We start from the raw sequence: 25,801 nt of genomic DNA, 5'->3' as shown, positions 1-25,801 counted from the left end.
TCGTCCAGCATCAGGGGTGGCCATTCAGAGTCTGCACATGAGACGCCTGCTGGTGAACCTAAAAGGGAGAAGAAAGAAATGTCATTAGTTAAAGTCATCACACTGTCACTGTGCATGCCAGGCACCCTGTTGAGACAATGGAGATCTGCATCACAGTGCCATTGTCTTCCAACGATCAATGGGGACTCCAGGTTCAAGGCTCACATCCATGAGGCGACTGCACTAGAATGGTTGCAAAATCAGAAATGCAATGTGCTCTTGTCTTCCTCTGGCACCCCCACCTCTCCACGCCCAGTTGCACGGGGAGTGTGCCACCTCTCCAGCTGCAGGTTATCTTGCTCAAATCGGCTTGGTTATGGCTTGTCTTCTCCTGAGAGGACAGAGGAGCATTGATTAGTCCATTCTCTACCTGCAGTGCCATTGCAGCCTGGCCAACCCTAGCAGAGGAATACCTCGCAAGGCACATCCGAGTCGTGGCCATCGAGACACAAGGCACTTAATCCAAGCAGCCATGGCTCACCCTCTTGGCCAGCCCTGGTGTGATTTGATAGTTGGCACTCAGACTCTAGCACCCCTGACGTCATGGGGGGACAGCAACTTCTGCACATTGACCCATACCAATATGGTACTCACCCTTCCTGAGCGCAGCAGGTGATTGAAGCCCTTCCAGCACTGCACCCATGTTCACCTTACCACGTCATGGCTGCTCACCCGGGCTGTGACCTCCTCCCATGCCCTCTTGGTGATGCGGTGGCCTCCTCATCCCATCTCTGAGGACAAGGGTATCCCTCCTGGTAGCCACCTCCTCCAGTAGAACCATGAGGCACTCATCCGAAATGCGGGAGGCTGAGTGCCCACCTGACTTGACCTCCCGCCTGGCATTTGCTGCCGCACTCAAGTGGATCTTCAGAACAGCAGCCAGACGTCCTTCCATGGCAGCCTTTCTGAGGCTGCCTGAGCCTTCTTTATATTGATCTCAGGTCGCCATTGGACCTGGCGGCAAACAGGCCCCCGCCCCTGCTCAGCCCTTCCTGGCCAGTGACAACCCGTGATTCACGCTGGATGGACCTTAATTGGCCCGCCCAGCGTGAAATTGTGGTTATGGTCCGATTGCAAGTGGCAGTTGGTTTTGTGGCCACTCCCGGGCCCACCTGCTGCACCTGCCCAACAAGGGAAAAATCCAGCCCATGGTCATTATTGAACAGGTGTCACATTTTCTCCCCCTTCTTTTAGCATAACTATCATAGCAGTGCTTTTTGAAGTTTATCTTAGTAATCAGATACCATTATCCACAAAAAACTTTCTGATGAAATATTGAATATATATAAATTCGAGTTGGATATCCTGATTTATCAAATTGTACAAGGTAGAACCCTAATGCCACTAAAGTGGAACCCTTATAAGTTTAACAGAAAAAATGCTGGGTTTAGTTATTTACACCTGTTAAGACAGCTGTTATAATTTTTTGATAAGTGTACCATTTTAGCTATAATGGCTGCTGTAACACCTGCCGGGATTCTGGTGGGCTGACAGGGCCTCACTCATCAGTTGAAGAACTAGTGGGAATCCCTGTCAGTTCCACTGAGGAAGAACCGACAGAATCAAGTGCCTTTCAGGCACTTAAGTGACCACTGTCAGGCTTTCCCCAGATTGAGGCCCCCAGTGGCAGAAGTCCGGTCAGCCGAGAGGTGCCAGGCAATCAGAGATTGGCAGCTCCTCGTGCTTGCAGCACCAGTGAGAGCAGCAGTTGCTGGTGGCAATGCACCCACCAGAGGCCCAAGGTCAATGTGGGATCCCAGGCCAAAGGTGAGTGATGGTGGGATGGGGATCGCGGGGTAGGTTTGCAAGAGGGAGGCAGTGGGGGTTAGAAGCAAGAGGAGGGAGGTGTCCTTCAATGATCACACCCCTGCCTGATGCTGGGCCTCTTGATTAGGCATCGGGTGCCCGGCAGGGTTTGCTGGGCAACCTGCTGAGGATGTGGAAAAGCTGTGCAGCCTGCATTTAATCCTAGAGCCACCACTAAATTGCGGTGGACCCAGAGATAAAGGGGGTCAATTGGCTTGTTAATGAACCTAATTGACACCCCGCCACTGGCAGCTGAGAACCTTGTGTCAGCCCCTTCTGCCCTCCCACTTAATTGGGGAGGTTTTGCTGCTGCCTGGAGACTGATATGGGGCTTTTCCCACAATTAAGTGGACCCAGCCAGCATGTTTCCTGTCACCATGAGCTGCATTAAATAGCTCACATTTTTTACTCCAGTGTATTGGGCCTCCTTTTAAGTGGTTAATTCCAACATGTGTGATCTTCGGTTGAGCAGGGTTTTTTGTAAAACCACAGTGACCTTGGGTGGAATTTAATGCCCTCCCTCGAGGCAATTTTGAGGCGGGGGTGGGGGGGGGGGTGGCGGTGGGGGGCGGTGGCATTTAATCAAGCAGGAGGGTACCATTTAAGGGTCTCATCCCACCGCCACTGGTATTCAGCCAGCAGCAGGTGAGGACTCGCCATATGGGTTCCTGAAAAGCAAATGCTGTCAAGATTGCTTGCAGGCTCCCAGGAGGGACTCCTCATTCAAAGGCACACATTGCCTGATTGAGGGATCATGCATCGGGAAGTGGGGGAGGCAGCTGAGAGCCAATCCTCTGCCCTAACTGCTGACCTCCCTCCTCCCCACCTCCACTCCCTGACCCCATCCCACCTTCAATTACCTGTGGTCTGGGTCCCTCAGTGATCCTCGGCCTTTGCTGGGTGCATTGCTGTCAGCTGCCACCACTCCCACTGGCACTGCCTACAATAGACAGCTGTGAGTCTTCCATTGGCCAGCAGCTCTAGGCACCATGATTTCCTGTCCCCCTGCTGGGACCTTGATCCCAAAGATGGCCTGCCGCTGGCCTGGGGGGCACTTAATACTAGGGATCCTTCCACAAAAGAGGTGATGTGGGGCTCTTGCCGGCCCTCCGGACTGCATTAAATATCGCTCTTTGTGTCTGTCAACCAGCCTACATTTTACTTTATAAAACATGGGCAATATATTGAAATGTAGACAGTGCTTTAAAGATTCGAGACCAGCAAAACCACACACTGTGTGGTAAATATGTTCTAACAAAGTGTTTGTTTGTCTTTTAGCAACAACGGCGCCTTGACCTCTTGACAATAACAAACCCTGGTGAGTAGAAATGCTGGTTCATATCTTCTGCTTTATAAAAAAAGCTGTCTAAATGTGGGATTTTCTCTGACAATAAATGAAACAAACTGTTCCCCCAACAAATTTTACATAGCAGCAAGTGACATTTATATTAGAAGTGGCTTAGCCCTGAGCAGTAATATGTCTTTAGAGCTGCCTATCTAGGCCTTTAGTCTCAGCATTGTCCAGCTGATTTTATTCTGTCTGAAGGTTATGCTCTGGCGGGGAAGGAGTTTTTTTTTATGAAGACTGCACACTGTAGAAGCACCATGAGCAATGTGTTATAAACACCATGTTTAACTCTGTGCTTTATTAATATGACAATAATGGCATTCCCAATCATATGATAACTTTCAGTTAAGCAAATACCAGATAAGTCAATATACTTGCTGAATGAATTGAAATTGAAAATCTAAAAATATTTTCTCTACACTTGGTATACTAATTTCTCTATTTAAATAATTTTAGCTGCTATTTTCTATTCAGTGAATTGCTTTTACATTTGTTAAATCAATGTTCTTGTATATAGCCCAGATTACATGTAAACACTGGAGATGAATGTAAAACTGAAGTGACATAATTTGGCTGAATTTGAGTTATTTTGTAGAATGCCCACATTGAATATTTAGGATTCAGTTTGCCAGCCTAATTTTTAAAATAAGGCCCAGCTCATTTACTGTGGGACACTAAATTCTCTCAGCATGTTCACAATCAATTTGCTGGTCCTTCAGCAAGTTTATAGCTTCCTGCCCACAATTCTTGCTCCTAGCTTACTGTGAAATCCTTAAAAATAAACCACTGATTATATACAGATTATTCACTGTGCAGGAATTGATGGAACTGATAAGGCTAGTGAACGTCTAACGGCAAGTTAGCAAATATTCTTCCTGCTTTATTTTATATATTAATGAGTTACTTTTCCAGGAATTTTAAACTGTACAACAGGACAAGATTTTCAGTGAATATCATAAAGCACATTTTTTACGGAGGAAGTTATTTTGCACAGCGAGGCTATATAGTATTGCGTTGTGCTCTGAATCCAAAAATGTTTTTTTGTTCAGATTGAACTTTTATATTGTTGTGCCCCCATATAGTATAATTGGGGTAAAATGTCAATCCAAAAATGTTTACAGTAGGGGGAAAATTTAACAGCTAAAGGGTAACATAAACTAAAAAAAAACTAATTACCATCAGTATAACTAGTTAAAGCTTTTCTCCTTGTACATCTTGTACAGGTAGGGAATAATTTCACTCACTTATCCAACAGGGAAGTTTTCCCATAGGTGGGAAACTTGTTGGAGTCAAACAAAAAAAGGGTTAAGTTATTTTTCAAGAGTTTTACAGGTCCTTGCAGCAATTACTTTGTTTTTATCTGTAGAATACTTTGGTCCTTTTTTGCATTAAAGGTGCTATATAACCGTAAATTGTTGTTGTGAGCATGCTTAACTGTTTTAAACTTTGGCCGGGATTTTACAGCCCTGTTGATGTCAGGTGTCATGGCTACGGGTGGGGGCACAATATGGCGAGAAGGCCAAAAATCGGCCGTGAAACCAGTTTGTGATCGTCCGCTCCACCTGTCAATGGCAGACTGTGTTTCCTGCTGCCCCGCATGTCGGGAACATCATTTCAATACTTTAGCATCTTATTATAAGGCTTGCTCACCCGAATCATCCCCCCACACTGGTTCACCCTGGTGAGCTGCACTTTGCTTGGCAGCACTTGCGGTCATCAGCACCAGGCTTTGCAGGCAGCACCAGATCAATTTTAGGGGCTCACAGGCAGGTCTCTACCTACCAGACCAGCCTAAGGCAGGGGGTGGCTTTTCAACTGCTGCAGGGCTAGGGCTTGCTTGGGGAAAGGGGAGGAGTGACCTCGGGCAAGGGATGAGGCTGCAGCACAAGGGCTGTACTGGGGGAGAGGGGTAATTCAGTGTGTGTGTTGGGGCACATGTTGATCTGTGCAAGTGACCTCAAGATGGTGAGGGCTGAGGAGGAAGTCTGTAGAGGAGATGAGGCCAGATGGATATGTGAGAGTGTGTGTGAGAGAGTGAGTGGTGCTGTCCCTTGAGCTGGCAGTGAGTGAGATGCCAGTGAATGTGCAATGGCCTTGTGAGTGTGTGAGTTGAGAGCAATAAGATGGTTACCTTACCCTGGCGGCATGGATGAGATCATTCATCCATTTTCTGCACTGAATGGCCAACCACTTGTGTGCAGCATTGGCACTGACCACCTCTGCCACCGCCTTCCAAGCTGGAGTAGTGAGACTGATGGGCATCCTGCAGCCAGAGCAGGGGTAGAGGATATTGCAGCGGGCCTCCACGGTGTCCAGAAGGCATCCCAGGGATGCATCACAGAATTGGGGGACTGCACTCTTTTTTGCTTTTGCGGCCATGTCTTCACCGGCGCCCTCCTGGGCTGCAAGCATTGACAAGTGTGCGCACAGCTGCAGTTTAAATATGGCGCCCTGTGTGAGGAAGCGGCAAGGTAATGGCATAGTGAGCAAATCGGAGGCTGCTCGCCAGCGAGATGGCGTGTTTCCTGTGGCTGTATAATTAATGAGGTGAGGATGGGACAATATGGCGTGAAATCCCGCCATTGCGGCTATCGGATGAAACAACTTTTTTCCCACCTGCTACCGCACTTTGTGCAAATCTGGGACAAAGCCACCCTTTATTTTTGGTCTGGCAAAAATCCAGCCAAGTAGCTGTTAGCAAAGTCACTTCACTCACTACCTTTATAGGCATGGAACAGAGGTCTTTACCTACTCATGGTGGCAGTGGCTATGGTCAGAATTTTCTGGTCCAACCAGTGGTGGGTTTCATGCCAGTTGGGATTGGAAAATTAGGAGGCCAAAAGTTGGATTCCCTCCAGCGGAAGAATGAATCAGAATTTTCTCCTCATCACTTTTATGGCTGAATGATGGCGGGTCGGCTTTCCCATGGATCTATATTGGGAATGCCATTTACATGCGTTAGCATGTCATGAATACTCATTAAAAATGCAGCTCGCCGGAATCATGTTCCCCCATGTGCCAGACCAGTGAGAAATTAGACTAGTTTAAATTGCGACCAGATATAAACAGCATGCAGCTGTCCACCCTCACTTTACTTATAACTTCAAGGTCAGTGCAACATTGAAAGCCTACCTGCAACAACGCTGTTCCAGTTCCTCAGTGATGCGGGTGTTAGCCCACATTGATGTGAGTGCATGGTAGGGTTGCTCATGCTGGTTGCCTCAGGTGTAGTGCTGGGCTGCTCACCACGGTTGCCTTGGGTGTTGAGCTGGTCTGCTCAACGTAGTTGCATCGAATGTTGAGCTGGGCTGCTCATTGTGCCTGCCTCTGATATTGAGCAGGGCTGCTCATTTTGGTTGCCTCGGGTATTGTGCAGGGTTGCTCACCGTGGTTGCTGCGCTACCTGTGGCAGGACAGCATTGTGTGCTGCAAGTCTCAGGCAGGGCTGCACTCTAAAACAGTGACCAGCATGGCGACCGAGGTGGGGAGGAGTTGACAGAGGTATGAGGGTGAAGGGGGCTTGGTAGAATTGTGGGTGGCAGTAGATGACAGCGACATGAGGGTGAAGGGGGCTTGGTGGGGTTGCGGGGGAGATGACAGCAACATGAGGGTGAAGGGGGCTTGGTGGGGTTGGGGGAATGATGGCAGCAGAGGGAAGATTGGGGTTGGGGAAGCTGGAGCCCAACATGGAATAGTCGAATGCAGTCATGGGGTGGATGGGATTTGATTTTCATGAAGGGAACAGGATGCACACAGATGCTAGAGTCAGTAGTGGGGGTGGGGGTGGGAGTTATTGTGGCACAAGAGGGACGGGTTGCACAGAGACTCATGGAGCTGTGGAGCGGAAGGCAAACAGTCTTGTGGTCATTCATTGAGGAGCCAGAGAGCTGTGTGAAAGACCGTCATAATCCCTGGATAGAGACCAACAGGTTGGGGTGAGGGATTAAAGGCAGTCCTGGGGCTCGTTGGACCTCATAGTGAGGGTGAAAGATTAAAGGCAGTCCTGGGGCTCTGTGGACCTCGAGTGAGGGTGAAAGACTAAAGGCAGGCCCGGGGCTCTTTGGACCTCGTAGTGAGGGTGAAAGATTAAAGGCAGTCCTGGGGCTCTGTGTATTTCATAGTGAGGGTGAAAGATTAAAGGCAGTTCTGGGGCTCTGTGGACCTCGTAGTCAGGGTGAGATATTTAAGGCAGTCCTGGGGCTCTGTGGACCTCGTAGTCAGGGTGAGATATTTAAGGCAGTCCCAGGGCTCTTTGGACCTCGTAGTGAGGGTGAAAGATTAAAGGCAGTCCTGGGGCTCTGTGGACCTCGTAATGAGGGTGAAAGATTAAAGGCAGGCCTGGGGCTCTGTTGACCATGCTACAGAGGGCTATGCATGGCACACACATTATGTTCCCACTACAGGGAGGGGCAAGGCCTCAACGATCAATAGGGATCAGGCACAGCTTGGTGTGCAGGGTGTGGTCATAGTCACACAGTCGGTGGTGATGGGTTTATCTGGCACGATACCAGATGGCAGATGGGAAGGTCATGGTCAAGGGAGGCATTTGCAGCCTGTAAATGGGGAAAATGTAATAAATGTGGGGGGTACTCAAAATTCTTCTGGGGCACAATCATCTCTATGTGACCGTGCACACAGCCTCAAGATGGGGAGGGGTGAGGCCCATATGGGGCAAGGGACATCAACAGTGATGGTTTCAGGGGGTAGTATAGGAGTGTCTACAACAATGACAATGGGATCCAGGGTTATTAGGGGAGGCTGAAGAATCACTGGAGGGAGTTCTGCCTGCACATCGTGAGGCTCCAGGAAGATCAGGAGGACCCGAACTCTGACAGGAGGAGGGTGGAAGCTGGTCTCAAGGTTAAAATGCAGCAGCACCATCTTGAAACCCTGAAATTACGACTCAGTTTAAAATCGAAGCTGAAAAAGAATTTGCAAGGGAAGGGGTCTGAGGCTGTTTGGGAGGAGCCCATGGCTGGATTCAGGGACCCAAACAGGGGACACCATCACACTGCTTAGAGTAACAACATGGAAATGGAGTCTGAGCTGATGGAACTCAGGAAGAGTTTATTGAGAAGACGCAGTTGGAGCCTTTGACATTTGGGGTGCATTAACGTGAGACTGCAGGAGTCATTGGGTTCACAATGAAGTTGATCAATTTGAGCATTAACATAGAGGGATGTGAAAATGGAAGATGAAGCTAACCGTAAAGGGAGCACAGCTGCTGGATATCTCTAAGATGTTAGAGTCTAAAGGATGTGATAGCAGAGCATTTAATAATGCAGAAGATAATCAAGCAGACCCAGCATGGCTTCATGAAGGGGAAATTATGCCTGTCAAATTTATTAGAATTCCTTAAGGAAGTAACAAACAGGATAGATAAAGGGAACCAGTAGATGTAATATATTTGGATTTCCAAAGGCATTCTATAAGGTATCACACCTAAGGCTACTTAGTAAGATAAGAGCCCATGGTATTGAGGGTAGTATATTAGCATGGATGGAGGATTGGCTGACTAATAGAAGACAGAGAGTTGGGATAAGGGGGGAATTTTCAGGATGGCAACCTGTAACTAGTGGAGTGCCACAGGGATCAATGAAGGGGCCACAATTATTTACAATATATCTTAATGACTTGGATGAGAGAAGTGAATGTACTATCACCAAGTTTGTGGATGACACCAAAAGAAATAGGAAGGCAAGTGGTGAGGATGACACAAAGAGTCTACAAAAGGACATAGACAGGTTAAGTGAGTGGGCAAAAACTTGGCAGATGGAATATAATGTGGGAAAATGTGAGGTTATGCATTTTGACAGGAAGAATAGATGGGCTGAATATATTTTACTCAGAGAAAGACTGCAGAAGGATTTGTGAGTCTTCGTGTATGAATCACAAAAAGCTAGCATACAAGTTAAGCAGGTAATTGGAAGGCAAATGGAATGTTGTCCTTTATTTCAAATGGAATGAAGTATAAAAATTGGGAAGTCTTGCTAAAACTATATGAGGCAGAAGTTAGACCACACTTAGAACACTGTGAACAGTTTTGGTCCCCTTATCTAAGGAAAGATATACTGTCATTGGAGGCAGTCCAGAGAAGGTTCACTAGGTTGATCCCCGGTATGGAGGGATTTTCTTATGAGGAGAGGTTGAGTAGGTTGGGCCTCATTGGAGTTTAGAAGAATGAGAGGTGATATTATTGAAACATATAAGATTCTTAGGGGGTTTGACAGGGTAGATGCTGAGAGGTTGTTTCCCCTTGCAGGAGTATCTCAGACCAGAAGGCATAATCTCAGAGTAATGGGTCACCCATTTAAGACAGAGATGATGAGGAATTTCTTCTCTCAGAGGGTAGTGAATTTGTGAAATTCTTTACCGCAAAGGGCTGTAGAGGCTGGGTCATTAAGTATATTCAAAGCTGAGATAGACAAATGTTTAATCAGTAAGGGAATCAAGAGTTATGGGGAAAAGGCAGGGAAGTAGAGTTGAGGATTATCAGATCAGCCATGATCTCATTGAATGGCAGAGCAGACTCGATGGGCCGAATGGCCTAATTCTGCTCCTATATCTTATGGTCTTATCCATGAAAGCCTCTAAGTTGCTTTCTGCAATTGGCATGGTTAATGGGCCAAATGGCATCCAGTTATTCCAAAAGTGCAGGTTAGGCAAAATCAGTATACCAGATCAAACATAACAAGAGTTCATTAGGTGAGGTTGAACCTATCCTGGATGCACTCAAGCCCTTCCAACCTCTCTGGGATTAAGATGCCAAGTAGCTGGAGTGCCATCTTGGTCACCTAGATCTGTGAGATTGCGCCTCAGCTGAAACGCTGGATCAGGGAAAGGCGAGTAGAGCAGACCCAGCTCTAGGGCATGACATGGCTTTCTGGTCGCAATTGGGGGATCATAGAAGGAGACCCAAAGCAGACCGTCATTAGACAAAGGGCGAGTAACTAACATGGGTCAGTTAGACATCACATGAATGTGAGGCTCACAAAAGGAGGCGATCATGGAGTGGGAGCTTGGGTCACCTTCACAATAAGAGGCCACATCAACGCATTCAAATGACGAGACCATTGCCATGAACAACAAGTGTATTTATGAAGATACAGTGAGTGAACACCCATGATCCAAAAGTGATATACAGGTTTTTTAATCTTTCTAATCCTACTGCTACGTCTTGGTGCATCCTGATATTTGCAGCAGAAGTGGAGGCAGTCTACTCACTGCTATGCCTTGTTGTATTTGATGAGTTGGCAAGCATCCTCTTGAGGGCTGAGGCCTGGAGGGTCCCTGTCTGCTTTGGGTCTCCTGCTGTGAGGCAGGTGCACCCTGTTTCAACCTCTTTATTGAAAGTGACTGCAAATTGCGTCAGGAAGTGATATTCATTAAAAGATACCAAGGAGTTATGCGTGCTCAATTGTATTGTAACTCTTTCGAGTACAAACACATTTCCATCTGTTTCAGATGAAGTTACATTGTTTCATAGTTTGCCATTGTGAGATTTGAACTCTTGATCTTGGGATTACAAACCCAGTACCATAACCACTTGGCTATTTAGGCCAAGCTCAATTGTATTGTAGGGGTACCATTTCTTGTTGTCTCATCATCAAACAGCTGGCTTCATTGTTTCTGTCACAGCACAAGGCCTGCAGTCATGATTATCTCTCCAGCCATGTGCACATTCCAGTGGCCACAAGAAGTGTTTCATTGAGGAGGCCACGACTGCATCAAGTCCACTTGATGCAGGCTTTGTGCTGGTGTACTGCTTTCACTCCTCAGCCTGTGCAGCTGGAGGTGATGGGACCACAGGCAGAGAGGATTGGGATCAGCTCAACATTCGCAGAGCTACCTGAGTGGATGGCTTCAGGGTGTCAACTGCTAAACCTTCTTCCGTGGATGCTCGAGTATTCCTGCCTGACTCCTCGAGAAGAAGGGGCATTTGGAGGGAGGTCTAGGTGCCCTCTCTCCTAGCCACTGATGGATCCCACCAATACTTATTGCATCTCTAGACTATTTCCTATATTGTAGCATTGTTACTTTACATAGAATGGTGTCTATTGGAAGGTGCAAAAGCAAAATACTGAGGCTATTACAAAATCCACTTGCATTCAGAATTGAAAAGCGATGTAACCTTTGTGCATCTAACGTGACTGATGGTACCTCATGATGCAGAATGCCCTTGCTTTGGGATTAACTGTTCTGATCTGTTTTGCCAGTTATTCTTAATCAGGCAGGAATAATTTTCCAGATTTAAGTGAATAGATTGGAGAAGCTGGGATTGTTCTCCTTGGAGCAGAGATTTGATAGAGGCAATTAAAATTACGAAGGATTTACATAGAGTAACTAAAGAGAAACTGTTTCCAATGGTGGAAGGGTTAATAACCAAAAGGCATAGATTTAAGGTAATTGGTAGAGAACTAGAAATTATGCAACAGGTGGTTAGGATTTGGAATGTACTATCTGATAGGGTGGTGGAATAGATTCAGTAGTAGCTTTCAAAAAAGAAATTGGATGAATACTTGAAAGAGAAAAAAATTGCAGAGATAGGGGGAAAAAGTGGGAGAATGGAACTAACTGGATTGCTCTGCAAAAGAGCCAGTGCAGACTTGATAGGCTAACTAGGCCTCTTTCTGTGCTGCAATATTCCGCGTTTTTATGATTCAGATGGAATGAATGTCAGAGTACAAATCCAGCAGAACCTGCTGGACCAAGGTCTCCAAGGCGGCTGCCACCCTTCCCCTGGAGACATCAAGACTTTCACATGTCAGAGCTATGACATTAATCGGAACGCAGACGGACTTCTCCATCCTTCGCTCTTCTGTTGACTGCCTCTCGGAGCTCTACATGATGTTCAGACGCCTGCCTTTGCATCTCCAGCAGGTTTGTGATTGCCGTTTCCAGAAGTATATCGTCTGACTCGGACTCAAGGGTGGCTGTTCTCCAGCAGTCCACTGACGTGTCAGTGAGGTGTTCTGCAGAAAGTGACCCCGAGCCTAATCTAGAACTATGACCACTGAGATGTGTGTCTCTGTGACAGGTGTTCTTCAAATGGCTTCTTAGCATCCTCCTCAGTGGTGGCCTAGGGGCTGGGGCTGATGTTGCCTGTGCAGGTCCTTCTAGACCTACTTCTGCCTGTAAGAGAGAGAAGATAGATTTAGTTCATGAACAGGCCGAATACAATATTGCATGTCACTCACTGTGAATGTCAGGATGCGATCAACTCATAGAGGGTTCATCCGTACTGGCTCGCAGGGAGAGGCCGATCTCACCTTCAACACAGGAACAAAATCTATCCTCCCCTGCCAACTTGCACCTGCCTCAAATTTGGAGAGCTCCTCGATGTTGGCCATCCCTCTACCAGTCTGGGATCTTTCCCTCTCGTTGTGTGCAGGCTTGGCCTGCATGAAGAGAAATGGATGGGATATGGTGAGAAAGTATGTAGCAAAGGTTGGAAAGCATGCATGCCTACTCTGTATGATGAGCAACCACCACCCCCCCCCACTCCAGTAAGTGCTGAAGATGCTGTTTGTGCAAGATGATAGATGAGGTGCTGGTGAATTGGCTTTCAATGCTGATATCTCCCCCATTTTTGTGTGAGATCCTTGAACTGTGTCACACTTTGAGTGCATAATGCCGTGATAAGAGTGCGAGTTTGGAGTGAGCTGAAGGTTGATTTACCCTGGTGGTGCATATTAGATCATTAATTCTCTTCCTGTACTGGATGGCATTTCTCTGGCGGTTGCCCACAGAGCTGACCTCCTTTGTAACCTCTTCCCAGGCCGGCGAAGTGAGGCTGGTGGACCTCCTTGACCCATCCCTGGGAAAAAGAACCTCCAGGTGCTGATGGACATCTCTAATTAAAGCCTCCAGGGAACCGTGGCTAAACCTTGGTGCACTCTTCTTGTTCCTTGGGGCTATCTCAACTCCCAACCACACAGCTGAGCTGCAGAGAGAAACATGTGTGTTTTGGTTGCGTTTAAATGTGGTGCAGGGTAGTTGCACCTCATGAGGTGACAACAGGCAGATGAAGCAGAGCACACCCCACCAGGTGATTCAGCGAGCAGCGAGCCTATGCATTATTAATGAGGTTTCAAGCAGAAGATCGGGTGTGAGAACCCGACCAACCAATTTGCTGGAAACTCGCCGCTAATCCCGCACTTAGTCTCTGGAGCAGAAAATTCTGCCCTATATATTTTTGTCTTTGTTATCTTCATTTCCTATGGTTATAGTAGCATTAAAACTGAAGCCAAGATTTTGCATTGTAACTATTTGAAAATTGATTACAGTGCTAGATCTCCAGTAAGTCAGAAGATATGTTTAAAAATTATTACAGTGGCAAAAATGAAGCAAATTAATGATTAATTTGACTGTTGTTTGCAACTATAAAATGGTTCTAAGTATTCCAATTTCCAGATATAATTATAATATTAAGGCACAGGATTCTAAAGGTGGTGGTGTATCAATGGAAGTGAGGTGAGGCAGGATTTCCATCTGGATGACATTGAGGTGTGAACTATGCTGTGAATTAAGGGTTAGCTCATTTAAAGATAGAAAGCAAATGCAGCCTGCATGTGTTTCAATGTTTAAATTAGCTCTAGATTGAATAAGATGGAGGTATAAAACAAGTAAAAGTTTGGGAGGCTCCAAAACTCTCAATGGTTGCCAGACAGGACAAAAGTTGTGGGGGAAAATAGCTGAAGGTGTGGTGGAGACCTGATGCAAAAGCAAGTATTCAATCTACTATTGTTTAAAACGGTAATGGCAGCACTGGAGGAAACAAGCAAACTGATTACAGGGCTCCTGCTCTAATAAAGCTGCTCACTAAGCATCACATTTATGTGGAAGCACTTAGAGGATCTGAGATAGATGGAAGGGCAACAGCAGATTCCAATGTTGATCACAGTGCCAATATCTTGAGAAGAATTCAGCACTCCCTGGAATATCCATGTTTATGCATCCTGAACAAAGATACTTCTGGATGAGTCATGACATCCAATATAAATGCTTTGGACATTGGACTTTAGGCCTTGGGCATTGTTTGGAGCAACAGAACTTTGGGGAACTATCACTCAGTGTTAGGTCTGGTCTTCTACTGATCAATAGGCACAGGCCCTGGATCCAGAATGAGTGGCATGAATAGGATTCACCTTCAGCATGACATTCTTTTTACTGGTGACAGCTAATGTTACTTTTCCTGTCAGGCCTCTACAATGACTGCTCACGTAGGTTTCATGAAACAGGAACAGTTGCCCATATATCAGCTCTTGTGAAAGTCAGAAACCCTGAGATGAAGGCCACCTCAGTTCCTGGAGGATCATGATATCCTGGCACAGCCAATCACCACCAGCATCCCTCTAATATCACCTCATTACAACAAAAGTTAAGTTTAAGAACAGCATAGAGAGGCATCCGGAGTGAACACAGTGGTAATAAACTCACTGTAAATGTACTGGTCCACAATGAAATAACTTTGCGAGATGAGATCAAATGTTCTGAAGTCATAGAGAGTCATAGAAGTCAACAACACAGAAAAAGGCCCTTCGGTACATTGAGTCTGCGCTGGTCAAACAAGTACCTAACTATCCTAATCCCATTTTCCAGCACTAGGCCCATAACCTTGTATGCCATGGCATCACAAGTGCACATCCAAATACTTCTTAAATGTTATGAGGGTTTCTGCCTCTACCACCCTTTCAGGTAGTGAGTTCCAGATTTTCACCACCCTCTGGGTGAAAAACCTTTTCTGCACAGCCCCTCTAAACCTCCTGCCCCTTACCTTAAATCTATGCCCCCTGGTTATTGATCCCTCCACCAAATGAAAAAGTTCCTTCCTGTCTACCCTATCGATACCCCTCATAATTTTATACACCTCAATCATGTTCCCCCTCAATCTCCTCTGTTCCAGGGAAAATAACCCCAGTCTATCCAATCTCTCCTCATAACTAAAACTCTCCAACCCAGACAACATCCTGGTAAATCTCCTCTGCACTCTCTCTAGTGCAAATCTAGTAAGTCTGTTCTTTGATTTTTGGCTTTGAGCAGATATTTGGAGATCAATTTTCAAAATAATGTTGTTCCCTCTAATGTAGACTTTCCCCAAGATACAGATGAAGCAGCATTTCTGTAGAATCTGGTCTTTTGATTGCTTTTTTCTGCGTTGGTGTAATCCCATCTTGCATCTTTTGTATCCTTTTCCACCTGCACCTTTCTCTATTATAAGGATATATATGAGAATTCCATAGATGAGATGCAGATTAACTAATCAGAATAAAAAAAATCCTTTTGACGCATCCTTTGATATGGGGATAAGGGAGCTGGCAAACGACACATCCCACCTTGACTGGAGCGCTGGTCTCACTGGAGTAAAATCCCAGTGGAATGGGATTCAATTCCAAATTCTGGGCCTTCCCTGTGGAGACATACAGCCTCTCCCAACCCAGGAACCTTGTGAACCTTAGTATCTAATTGTAGTACTAATTAGATTTTTCAATTTTTTAAATTCATAGCAAGACGATTCGAGTACAGGAGCAGGCCTGTCTTGCTGCAATTATACAGGGCCTTCGTGAGACCACGCCTGGAACATTGTGTGCAGTTTTGGTCTCCTTATCTGAGGAAGGATGTTCTTGCTATAGAGGGAGTGCAGCGAATGTTTACCAGACTGATTCCTGGGATGGCGGGACTGACATATGAGGAGAGATTGAGTCGGTTAGGATTATATTCACTGAAGTTCCGAAGAATGAGGGGGGAATCTCATAGGAACCTATAAAATTCTAACAGGACTAGACAAGGTAGATGTAGGATGGATGTTCCTGATGGTGGGGGAGTCCAGAACTAAGGGTCACAGTCTGAGGATACAGGGTAGACCATTTAGGACTGAGATGAGGAGAAATTTCTTTACCCAGAGAGTGGTGAGCCTGTGGAATTCGTTACCACAGAAAGTAGTTGAGGCCAAAACATTGTATGTTTTCAACAAGGAATTAGATATAGCTCTTGGGGAAAAAGGGATCAAAGGATATGGGGAGAAAGTGGGAGCAGGCTATTGAGTTGGATGATCAGCCATGATCATGATGAATGGTGGAGCAGGCTTGATGGGCCGAATGGCCTACTCCTGCTCCTATTTTCTATGTTTCTACGTGACCATCAATGTGCCAGCGGGTCAGCCGGGTGCCTTTGTCAACAGGAAGGGATTGCACTCCATGAATGTGCAGATGGTGTGTGACCAGAGGATGCAGATTCCGCAAATGTGTGCAAGGTACCCTTGCGGCTCCCATGACGCGTACATACTGAGACACTCCCACTTGCCAAGGCTCTTCAGTGCTCCAGCCCAACTGGATGGGTGGCTGCTGGGTGACAAGGGCTATCCATTGAAGAGGTGGCTCATGATGTCTCTCTACCGCCCAAGAACAGAGGCAGAGAAGCATTACAGTACGGGTCACGGCTCCACAAGTTCTTCTCAACATCCGGTTCCAATGCCCGGACTTTTCAGGGGGAGCACAACAATCCCCCCCCAGAGTGGGTGTCACTGATCGTGGTTTCGTGCTGCGTCCTCCACAATCTGGCACTGGAAAGGGGGGGACGCACTGGAGGAAGAGGCAGCAGCACAGGCCACAGATGATGAGTCCAGTAGTGAGTCGGAAGATGAGCACGGTGTAGAGAACACTAAGGGTGGGGAGCCAGGCCCCAGTAACCTCCAGTGAGGCAGGGAGGCTAGGGACGCCTTCATCCAATGTTCCTTCAGCTAGGTTACCACAGATCAGCTTCAAACACATGCGAGGGCTGCCACCTCCATCCTGGATGTCTAAAGGGACCCTTTCATTTGAACACAAAAAACACTGTGCAATAAAGTTCAGAACCACATAAGTCCAGCATTATATACTGGCGTACCCTGCATCAATAAAATAAAAACATGAAGCATACTTGAGCCATGACGACAAAAATGAATTTATTTCATTTTGAAAATTCCAAACTATTTACATAAACTTTTCGGGTCTTCATTCCCAGACCAGTATACATAAACGAAACATAAATGAACGTGAAATCACCTGTGACTTGTCCCTCTTGTACTCTAACAGGACTAGACAGGGTAGATGCAGGAAGGATGTTCCCAATGATGGGGGAGGCCAGAACCAGGAGTCGCAGTCTGAGGTTATGGGGTAGACCATTTAGGACTGAGATGAGGAGAAATTTCTTCACCCAGAGAGTGGTGGGCCTGTGGAATTCGTTACCACAGAAAGTAGTTGAGACCAAAACATTGTATGTTTTCAAGAAGGAGTTAGATTTAGCTCTTGGGGCGAAAGGGATCAAAGGGTATGGGGAGAAAGCGGGAGCAGGCTATTGAGTTGGATGATCAGCCATGATCATGATGAATGGCAGAGCAGACTTGAAGGGTTGAATGGCCTACTCCTCCTACTTTCTATGTTTCTATGTTTACAACAATTAATGATGGCTGTCTAATTATCTTTATATTCCAGATTTATTAATTGGATTTAAATTCCACCAGCTGCTGTGGTGGGATTTGAACCCATGTCCCCAGAGAATTAGCCTAGCCATCATCTCCCTCTATTATAATAATTGATATCACCAGTCTTATCTCCTACTCCATATCAAAAATCAAATACAGAATAGAAAAGAAAACAATATCTGTACAAAATGAGTTATTATTGCATGATATTTTAATTTTTCACAAAGTATTTTCTGCCATGCAATGATAATACAAAAACATATGAGGGCAAAATTCAATAACTCCCAAATATGGGCACAGGGATCTCAATACATGCCAGGTGCGTCCAAATTTGGCAGCATGTCAATTTGTGCTGCCTGCTAATTTGCATGATTGCTGCATGCAACCATTACTTAAAAGTACTGATGAATGACTGCACACCTCAGCAGGGAGCCCAAGTTTGAATGAAACCAACACCACTTAAAGCTAGCCTGCACTGCAAAAAATTAACTTTCACCAATGCACCTCGTGATCCATGTGTAAAAGTTGAATCTGATTGACCTTTCGTGATGGCGATGTTGAAATGTTTTGTAATGTTCGTTCAGATATTTTATGAATAAAGTATATTTTTCAGAAAAAAAACTAACTTTCACCTCTTAAAGAGAGGTGCTTTTTGGCTGGAGTAGGTAATCAAACTATTTGTGGAAGAGAGTCTGAGCAGGATATAGAGCGAATTATGGTGCAACAGTGGAGAGAGCATGCCTCAAGGTTCTCTGCAATCTTAGTGGGAGAAGGTGGAGAGGAGGAGCGATGTGTTCTATCTACAGGGTGTCAGGAGACCCTCAAGACAAACCTTTGCAAAGGCACTGGGACCAGATAACTATGGCAGTCATTTCCAGGAGCCAAGCCCAAAGGACCTAGATGCAGTGCCTCAAAAATTTCAATGACCTCATAAGGCTGGTCAAGGTTAGTGAATTTATCTTCAAATGCCACATCCCACCAACTGCACCACTAGCATCACACACTGCTCATTGAACTACACCCCCTGACTCATCTACCAAGAATCTCTATCAATCAAAACTCATATATAACATTCATATAACATAACCTTGCCCTCATGCACTTAGTACTGCAAAAAGTCTTAAACACACATTCACAGCTTGCACACACTTCAAGATATTCAATCATGACAGCCACATCACCCACAAATTGCACTACAGTCACTGACCCACTTTCCTCTCTCTGCAGGACAAGGTTGCGTACAGGAGGCAGCAGGACCTAACCACAGGGGAACAGATGCAGTTGCATGTCCTCACCCCAAAGGAGGTGATGATGTTTTCCATCATTGGAATGCCCATTGCTGAGGTTGTGGCCAGCAGTAGGACTTAAGATGACAATATCCACATACTATTGAAGCTTTTTGTCTTGCACTTTGCAGGACAGAATTTGCAAGAATACCAACTGTAAAGGGAACACAATTTATACTGCATGAGAAGAGAATATTGATTGGTTGGCAAGAGGACTCAGATTGATAGAGGCATTGTCATGGAGAATGCACCAGAGAGTAGTTAACTGCCAAGGTTTTGTTTAAATTCAAACCAGGCAGGTCAACACTGATTGGTCAAGGCATTGCCATGGGGAATGAGCCAGGAATTTTTTTTTAAATTATCCATTCAGGGGATGTGGGCTTCACTGGCTGCACCAGCATTTATTGCCCATCCCTAGTTGCCCTTGAGAAGGTGGTGGTGAGCTGCCTTCATGAACTGCTGCAGTCCATGTGGTGTAGATACACCCACAGTGCTGTTGGAGAGGGAGTTCCAGGATTCTGACCGAGCGACAGTGAAGAAGCGGCGATATATTTCCAAGTTAGAATGGTGAGTGACTTGGAGGGGAACTTGCAGGTGGTGCTGTTGTTATCTATCTGCTGCCCTTGTCCTTCCAGATGATAGTGGTTGTGGGTTTGGAAGGTGCTGTCTCAGGAGCCTTGGTGAATTTCTGCAGTGCATCTTGTCGCTAGTATGCATTGCTGCTACTGTGCGTCAGTGGTGGAGGGAGTGAATGTTTGTGGATGGAGTGCCAATCGAGTGGACTGCTTTGTCCTGGATGGTGTCAATGGCTGTCCCCCACGCTTTTGTTTAGTTGAAAAGTTAAACAAAAGCTTGGGAACTGCCACCCATGCACGATCCATGTCCTCACCAGTCAGCATGATGGCACGCTCCTCAAAATGAATGAGGGGACTAATATGGGCCACTCTACCCCTGGCCTGGGACCTCTCCCTGCTGGTGTGAGCAGTCTTCTCCTTCATGGAGACAGATGGAGAGAGTGTGAGCAGGACACATGGCACAGCATGGAATGTTTGTGTGGTGAGTAGAGCCAAGGATGGGCTGAGAACACGAGCTCGAGAGGATATGAGTCTGCTGGAGATGTGAAATGGTGTGTGAGAGTTAGTGGTGTTGTCCCTTGACGTGTGAGATCCCTGTGGATGTGTGATGGGTTTGTGACTGTGTGAGTTGAGAGTGATGAGAAGAGTGAGTCACCCTGGCTGAATGGTTGAGATCGTTCATCCTGTAGCGGCACTGGATGGCTGTCCTCTTTTGCAAGGCATTGGCGTTGACCACCATTGCCACTGCCTCCCATGCTGGATTGGTGATGCCGCTGCCCCTTCTGCGGCCAGAGTAGGGGTAGAGGATCTCATGTCGTGCCTCCATGGTGTCCAAAGGGCACCCAAGGGATGCGTCACTAAACCTGGGTACTGCAGTCTTTTTGCCATGTCTTCCATGCAGCAGTCGTGGGTGGAAAGCACTGAGAGATGTGTGTGCGGCTGGACTTTAAATATGGTGCCTGGCGTGATGAAGCAGTGAGGTGATGGTGTAACAGGCAAATGAGAGCCCAACCACCATGGAAATGGCCTGTTTCCTGGAAATGCATAATTAATGCGGCAGGATTGGGACAATATGGCGTGAAAAGCTGCCATTGCGGCCCACAGATAAAACATTTTACATGCCTACTACTGCACTTAGCGCAAATCTGGGACGATTCTGCTCTCGCTCTCTCTCTCTCTCAGATTCTTGATGTCTGATCTTGGGTCTGTAAGGTTCAGCAGTATCTTAGCAAAGTCCTCTAACTCAACAATATATTGGTTTTCTGTGACCTGTACCCCTCTCAAAGACCATGTCAATGGCAATATAAATCATATGGGCCTTGTATCTGGGTAGAAATGCTGGTTAACTATCTTCTAAACCTGCAATTCCATTCTATCTTGGAATTAAGTGGAAAGTTTAGAGTATAACTGTTAATTAAACCTGACATTCCACATACCTCCCTGTGAGGCTTGGAGCCTAATAGTCTACTTACAGTCATCACAGCTGTTCTGGTCATGATTTACAGGTGTGAATATTTTGCAACTTATTTTCAGTAAATCAGTCTGGGTTTCACCTCCCCCATTGCAAGCAAGCCAGCCAGGCTTGTTGTCAAGCAGGATTTGGAGCAAAAACATAGAAACATAGAAAATAGGAGCAGGAGTAGGCCATTCGGCTCTTTGAGCCTGCTCTGCTATTCATTATGATCATGGCTGATCATCGAACTCATTAGCCTGCTCCCGCTTTCTCCTCATATCTTTTGATCTCTTTCATCCCAAAAGCTATATCCAACTCCTTCTTGAAAACATACAGGGCAGAATTTTCCCCCCGTTGGGGGGAAAGTTCAGGAGCTGCTGCATGCGGGCGCGCCTCCGACTGGCACCACCAATTGGGAGCGCGCTGCCATTTTATGTGGGTGGGCTAATTAAGGCCCGCCCAGCGTGACATCTGCCAGGAAGCATCTATCCTGTCTAGTCCTATTAGAATTTTATAGGTCATTGACAGAATCATGTAAGCAATTAAAGGACCTGCCTGTCCAACCTTTAGGTTGGCGGGCAGGCCAGGAGCCCCGGCAGGAACTAGAGAAAACATGAAACCTCATACAAGGGCGGGATGAGGTTTCATGTCGGCTTTAAAAAATTTTAATAAAGATTGTGTAAAAATTATGGACATGTCCCAACTCATGTGATATTGTTACATGAGGGGACATGTAAGGGAAATTTTATTTTTCCACTTTTATCTTTTTTACATCAGCCTCAGGAAGCTGAGTGTGCTCTTTCATGCACATGCGCGAAAGAGCGTACTCTCAATTTTAGGAATCCCCCCGCCCGCATAGGGAGTGGATAGCGCTTCCCTGCGGATGTCATGCTGGACGGGCCTTAATTGGCCCACCCACATAAAATGGCGCTGCGCCTCCAATCACAGGCACCGATCGGAAGCACGCCTATACGCGCCCGCCCATCAACGTCCCCTCCGATGGGGGGCAAATTCAGCCCAATATTCCAGGTGTGGTCTCACCAAGGCCCTGTATAATTGCAGCAGTACATCCCTGCTCCTGTATTTGAATTGTCTCGCTATGAAGGCCAACGTACCATTTGCCTTCTTTACTGCCTGCTGCACCTGCATACTTACCTTCAGTGCCTAGTGTACGAGGACACCCAAGTCTCATTGCACATTCCCCTCTCTCAATTTAAGCCATTCAGATAATAATCTGCCTTCCTGTTTTTGCTCCCAAAGTGGATAACCCCACATTTATTCACATTATACTGCATCTGCCATGCATTTGCCCACTCACTCAGCTTGTCTAAATCAAACCGAAACATCTCTGCATCCTCCCCACAGCTCACACTCCCACCCAGCTTTGTGTCATCTGCAAATTTGGAGGTATTACATTTAGTTCCTTCATCTAAATCATTAATATATATTGTGAATAGCTGGGGTCCCAGCACCGATCCCTGCGGTACCCTACTAGTCACTACTTGCCTTTCAGAAAAAGACCCGTTTATTCCAACTCTTTGTTTCCTGTCTGCCAACCAGTTTTCTATCCATCTCAATACACTACCCCCAATCCCATATGCTTTAATTTTACACGCTACTCTCTTATGTGGGATTTTGTCGAAAGCCTTCTGAAAGTCCAAATAAACCACATCCACTGGCTCCCCATCATCAACTCTATTTGTTACATCCTCAAAAAATTCTGGTTGATTTGTCAAGCATGATTTCCCTTTCATAAACCCATGCTGACTCTGTCTGATGCTGCCACTGTTTTCCAAGTGCTCAGCTATTAAATCTTCTATAATGGACTCTAGAATTTTCCCCACCCCTGACGTCAGGCTGACTGGTCTATAATTCCCTGTTTTCTCTCTGCTTCCCTTTTTACATAGTGGGGTTACATTAGCTACCCTCCAATCTGTAAGAGCTGTTCCAGAGTCTATGGAATCTGGGAAGATGACCACCAATGCATCCACTATTTCTCAGACCACTTCTTTAAGGACTCTGGGATGTAGATTATCAGGCCCCGGGGATTTATCGGCCTTCAGTCCCATCAATTTCCCCAACACCATTTCACTACTAATACTGATTTCTTGCAGTTCCTCCCTCTCACTAAACCCTGTATTCCCCAACATTTCTGGCATATTATTTGTGTCCTCCTTTGTGAAGACAGAACCATAGTATGTATTTAGTTGGTGAGCCATTTCTTTGTTCCCCATTATAAATTCCCCTGTTTCTGACTGTAAGGGACCTACATTTGTCTTCACCAATCGTTTTCTCTTCACATACCTATGGAAACTTTTACAGTCAGTTTTCATGTTCCCTGCAAGCTTACTCTTGTACTTTATTTTCCCCTTCTTAATCAATCCCTTGGTCCTCCATTGCTAAATTCTAAACTGCTCCCAATCCTCAGGTCTGTTGTTTTTTCTGGCCAATTTGTATGTCTCTTCCTGGGATCTAATGCTATCTCTAATTTCCCTTGTAAGCCATGGTTTGGCCACCTTTCCTGTTTTACTTTTGTGCCAGACAGGAATAAACAATTGTTGCAGTTCATCCATGTGCTCTTTGAATGTTTGTCATTGCCTATCCACCGTCATCCCTTTAAGTAACATTTCCCATCATTTCCCATCCATCATAGCCAACTTGCGCCTCATACCATCGTAGTTTTGGTTATTAAGATTCAGCACCCTAGTCTCAGAATCCAACATGTCACTCTCCATCTTGATGAAGAATTCTAACATATTATGGTCGCTCGTCTCCAAGGGGCCCTGCACAACTAGATTGCCAATTATTCCTTTCTCATTACACAATACCCAGTCTGGAATGACCTGTTCTCTAGTTGGTTCCTCAAGAACACATGACCTCCTTCACTACTCAATTTTACCATAAATTAAATGACAGTTGCAAAACATAACAAGCATAAACTTCGCATCTGTAACATTTCCCTGTGAAAATGTATCAGCACCCTCTTGCAAATCCAGGAACTTCTAAAAATGCTTCATAGTATCTCCAGAGGCTTTGCAATAGCAGAAGTTCTTGAAAACTACCTTGCTTGCATGTTGGGTACCTGGCCTTTATAGTAATGCTAGTGCAAGACCCATCTTGAAGCTCAGTGTTTGCCCTTTCTAGAGTGGCATGGGCATTTATTGCCAGCACCTGAGTGGTCCAATTAGGCATTCTGGCATCATGCGAGCCATTAGGGCTCGGTAACATCAGGATAGTGCCCCTTCTGAGGCTTCTGGAGCAAGCGGTGGATGCCCTTGCTGCGGTCACCCTTCTCAAGAGCACAAGCTGCATGTGCTGCACTGGAAGGAGTTGGTGACACAACACACCCCAGTGAAAGGGTGCTAGGCTTCTGAAATACATGCACAAGCTATCTACGTCCTACAGTGTTACATGGTGGCGTCAGCTATTGCTGTTAGTCCTTGATCCAGAGATGATCAGGTATTTTAGAATCCCAACTTCTTGGTAAGATAATACTTCATTCCTCATAATCATTCAGTAAAGAACTGAGAATTGTCAAATTACCCAGTATATAAAATTAATGACTGCAGATGACAAAGACCAGTTCTATTCATAGAAAAAATTTTGATCCTGCTGTAGAAATTTGACAATTAACTGGTGAATTAGCATCAACTGAGTGACTCCAAAGAACACTTTAGTTGATTACGGTAAAATAATCTCTTTAAAAAGTTGTTCTTTTGTTCCATCTTTACTACTATATGTATTAGCTTATTTTTCTTGTACCTGCTGATTATAGAAGTACAAAGAAAGATTTACACACATGACATTTCATATCAGTGCTTCTCTAGAGACCAAAAGGTGATGCAAAAACAAGAAACAATTATTCTTGGTGCAGCTCTTTTCATATCCTGAATGTTTTATATTCATGAAAATGTGTTTAGCAATATCAAAACTAATGGAAATGGAAAATCTTTTAGCCTCAGAGGAGATTATTTATATACTAATGGGTAGAGAACTGATTTGGAAGTAATTTAAATGTGGGTGATTGTGATAGCATTTGTGTGATGTACACATGCATACCAAATTCAAGTGAAACTGCATGATGCTATACATTAAGTACCATAATTTCATGGAAATAACCCATTCAAAAGTATGAACTTCATTTCCAGATTTGTTCCTTTGTACTAAAAATAGCTTTTATGTTGTAAGTATTATTTGTTTAATTGATAGGTGAATATCAGCAACTTCAATAATTGTTGTTTCTTTGATGAATTTCCCAGGTCTTTGACAAGGTTACAGGGTTTGTGGGGACTGGGGTGCGGCAGTGTGGGCGATTCAGACACTGAGCAGGAATTTGGAAAAGAGTAGGATAATTAACCCAAGACAAAGTTGAAAAATAACTTTGAAGAGGCCTTTGATGTGAAGAGAGGTGAAGCAAGACAGAGGGATTTTGAAAGAGAATTCCAGAAAGCAGGTTCTGCCACTGATGATACAGTAGAATGGTTGAATGTTACAGCACAGAAACAAGCCATTTACTCCATCAAGTCTGTGCGGTGTTTTCCTCTGCATGATTCTACCCCCATTCCACTTGTTTGCTCATTCCCCATACCTTATAGTATTTATGTTTTTCAAGTATGCACTTTTAATGTATAATGGACTTGGCTTCAACAACAGGTTTGTGTTTTTCTCTATCATTTTTCTTTCATTCTTTTCATGATTATCTTAATTTTGCACCTTCTTATTGTTTCAACAATCATTGGAAGAAATGTATCATTATTTACCCTATTACAACCCTTCATAATCTTGAAGACCTCTATTAGGTCTTCCCTTAACCTTCTTGCTCTAGTTAAAATA

At 45.3% G+C, this 25,801-nt stretch overlaps 1 protein-coding gene across 1 annotated transcript in view; it reads left to right on the top strand.

Moving 5' to 3' along the window:
* The window catches only part of agbl4 (AGBL carboxypeptidase 4), a 1,082,368-nt gene that overhangs the window by 599,950 nt on the left and 456,617 nt on the right, over positions 1-25,801 (top strand). Inside the window, exon 7 of the mRNA XM_041207821.1 lies at positions 3,124-3,163. Coding sequence (XP_041063755.1) covers positions 3,124-3,163 — 40 coding nt within the window. The remainder of the gene's footprint in view (positions 1-3,123; positions 3,164-25,801) is intronic.

The sequence above is a fragment of the Carcharodon carcharias genome, chromosome 16, assembly GCF_017639515.1.
Source record: "Carcharodon carcharias isolate sCarCar2 chromosome 16, sCarCar2.pri, whole genome shotgun sequence".
NCBI lineage: Eukaryota > Metazoa > Chordata > Chondrichthyes > Lamniformes > Lamnidae > Carcharodon > Carcharodon carcharias.
The sequence above is the reverse complement of the archived record's forward strand: the minus strand, read 5'-3'. Positions and strand labels throughout refer to the sequence as shown.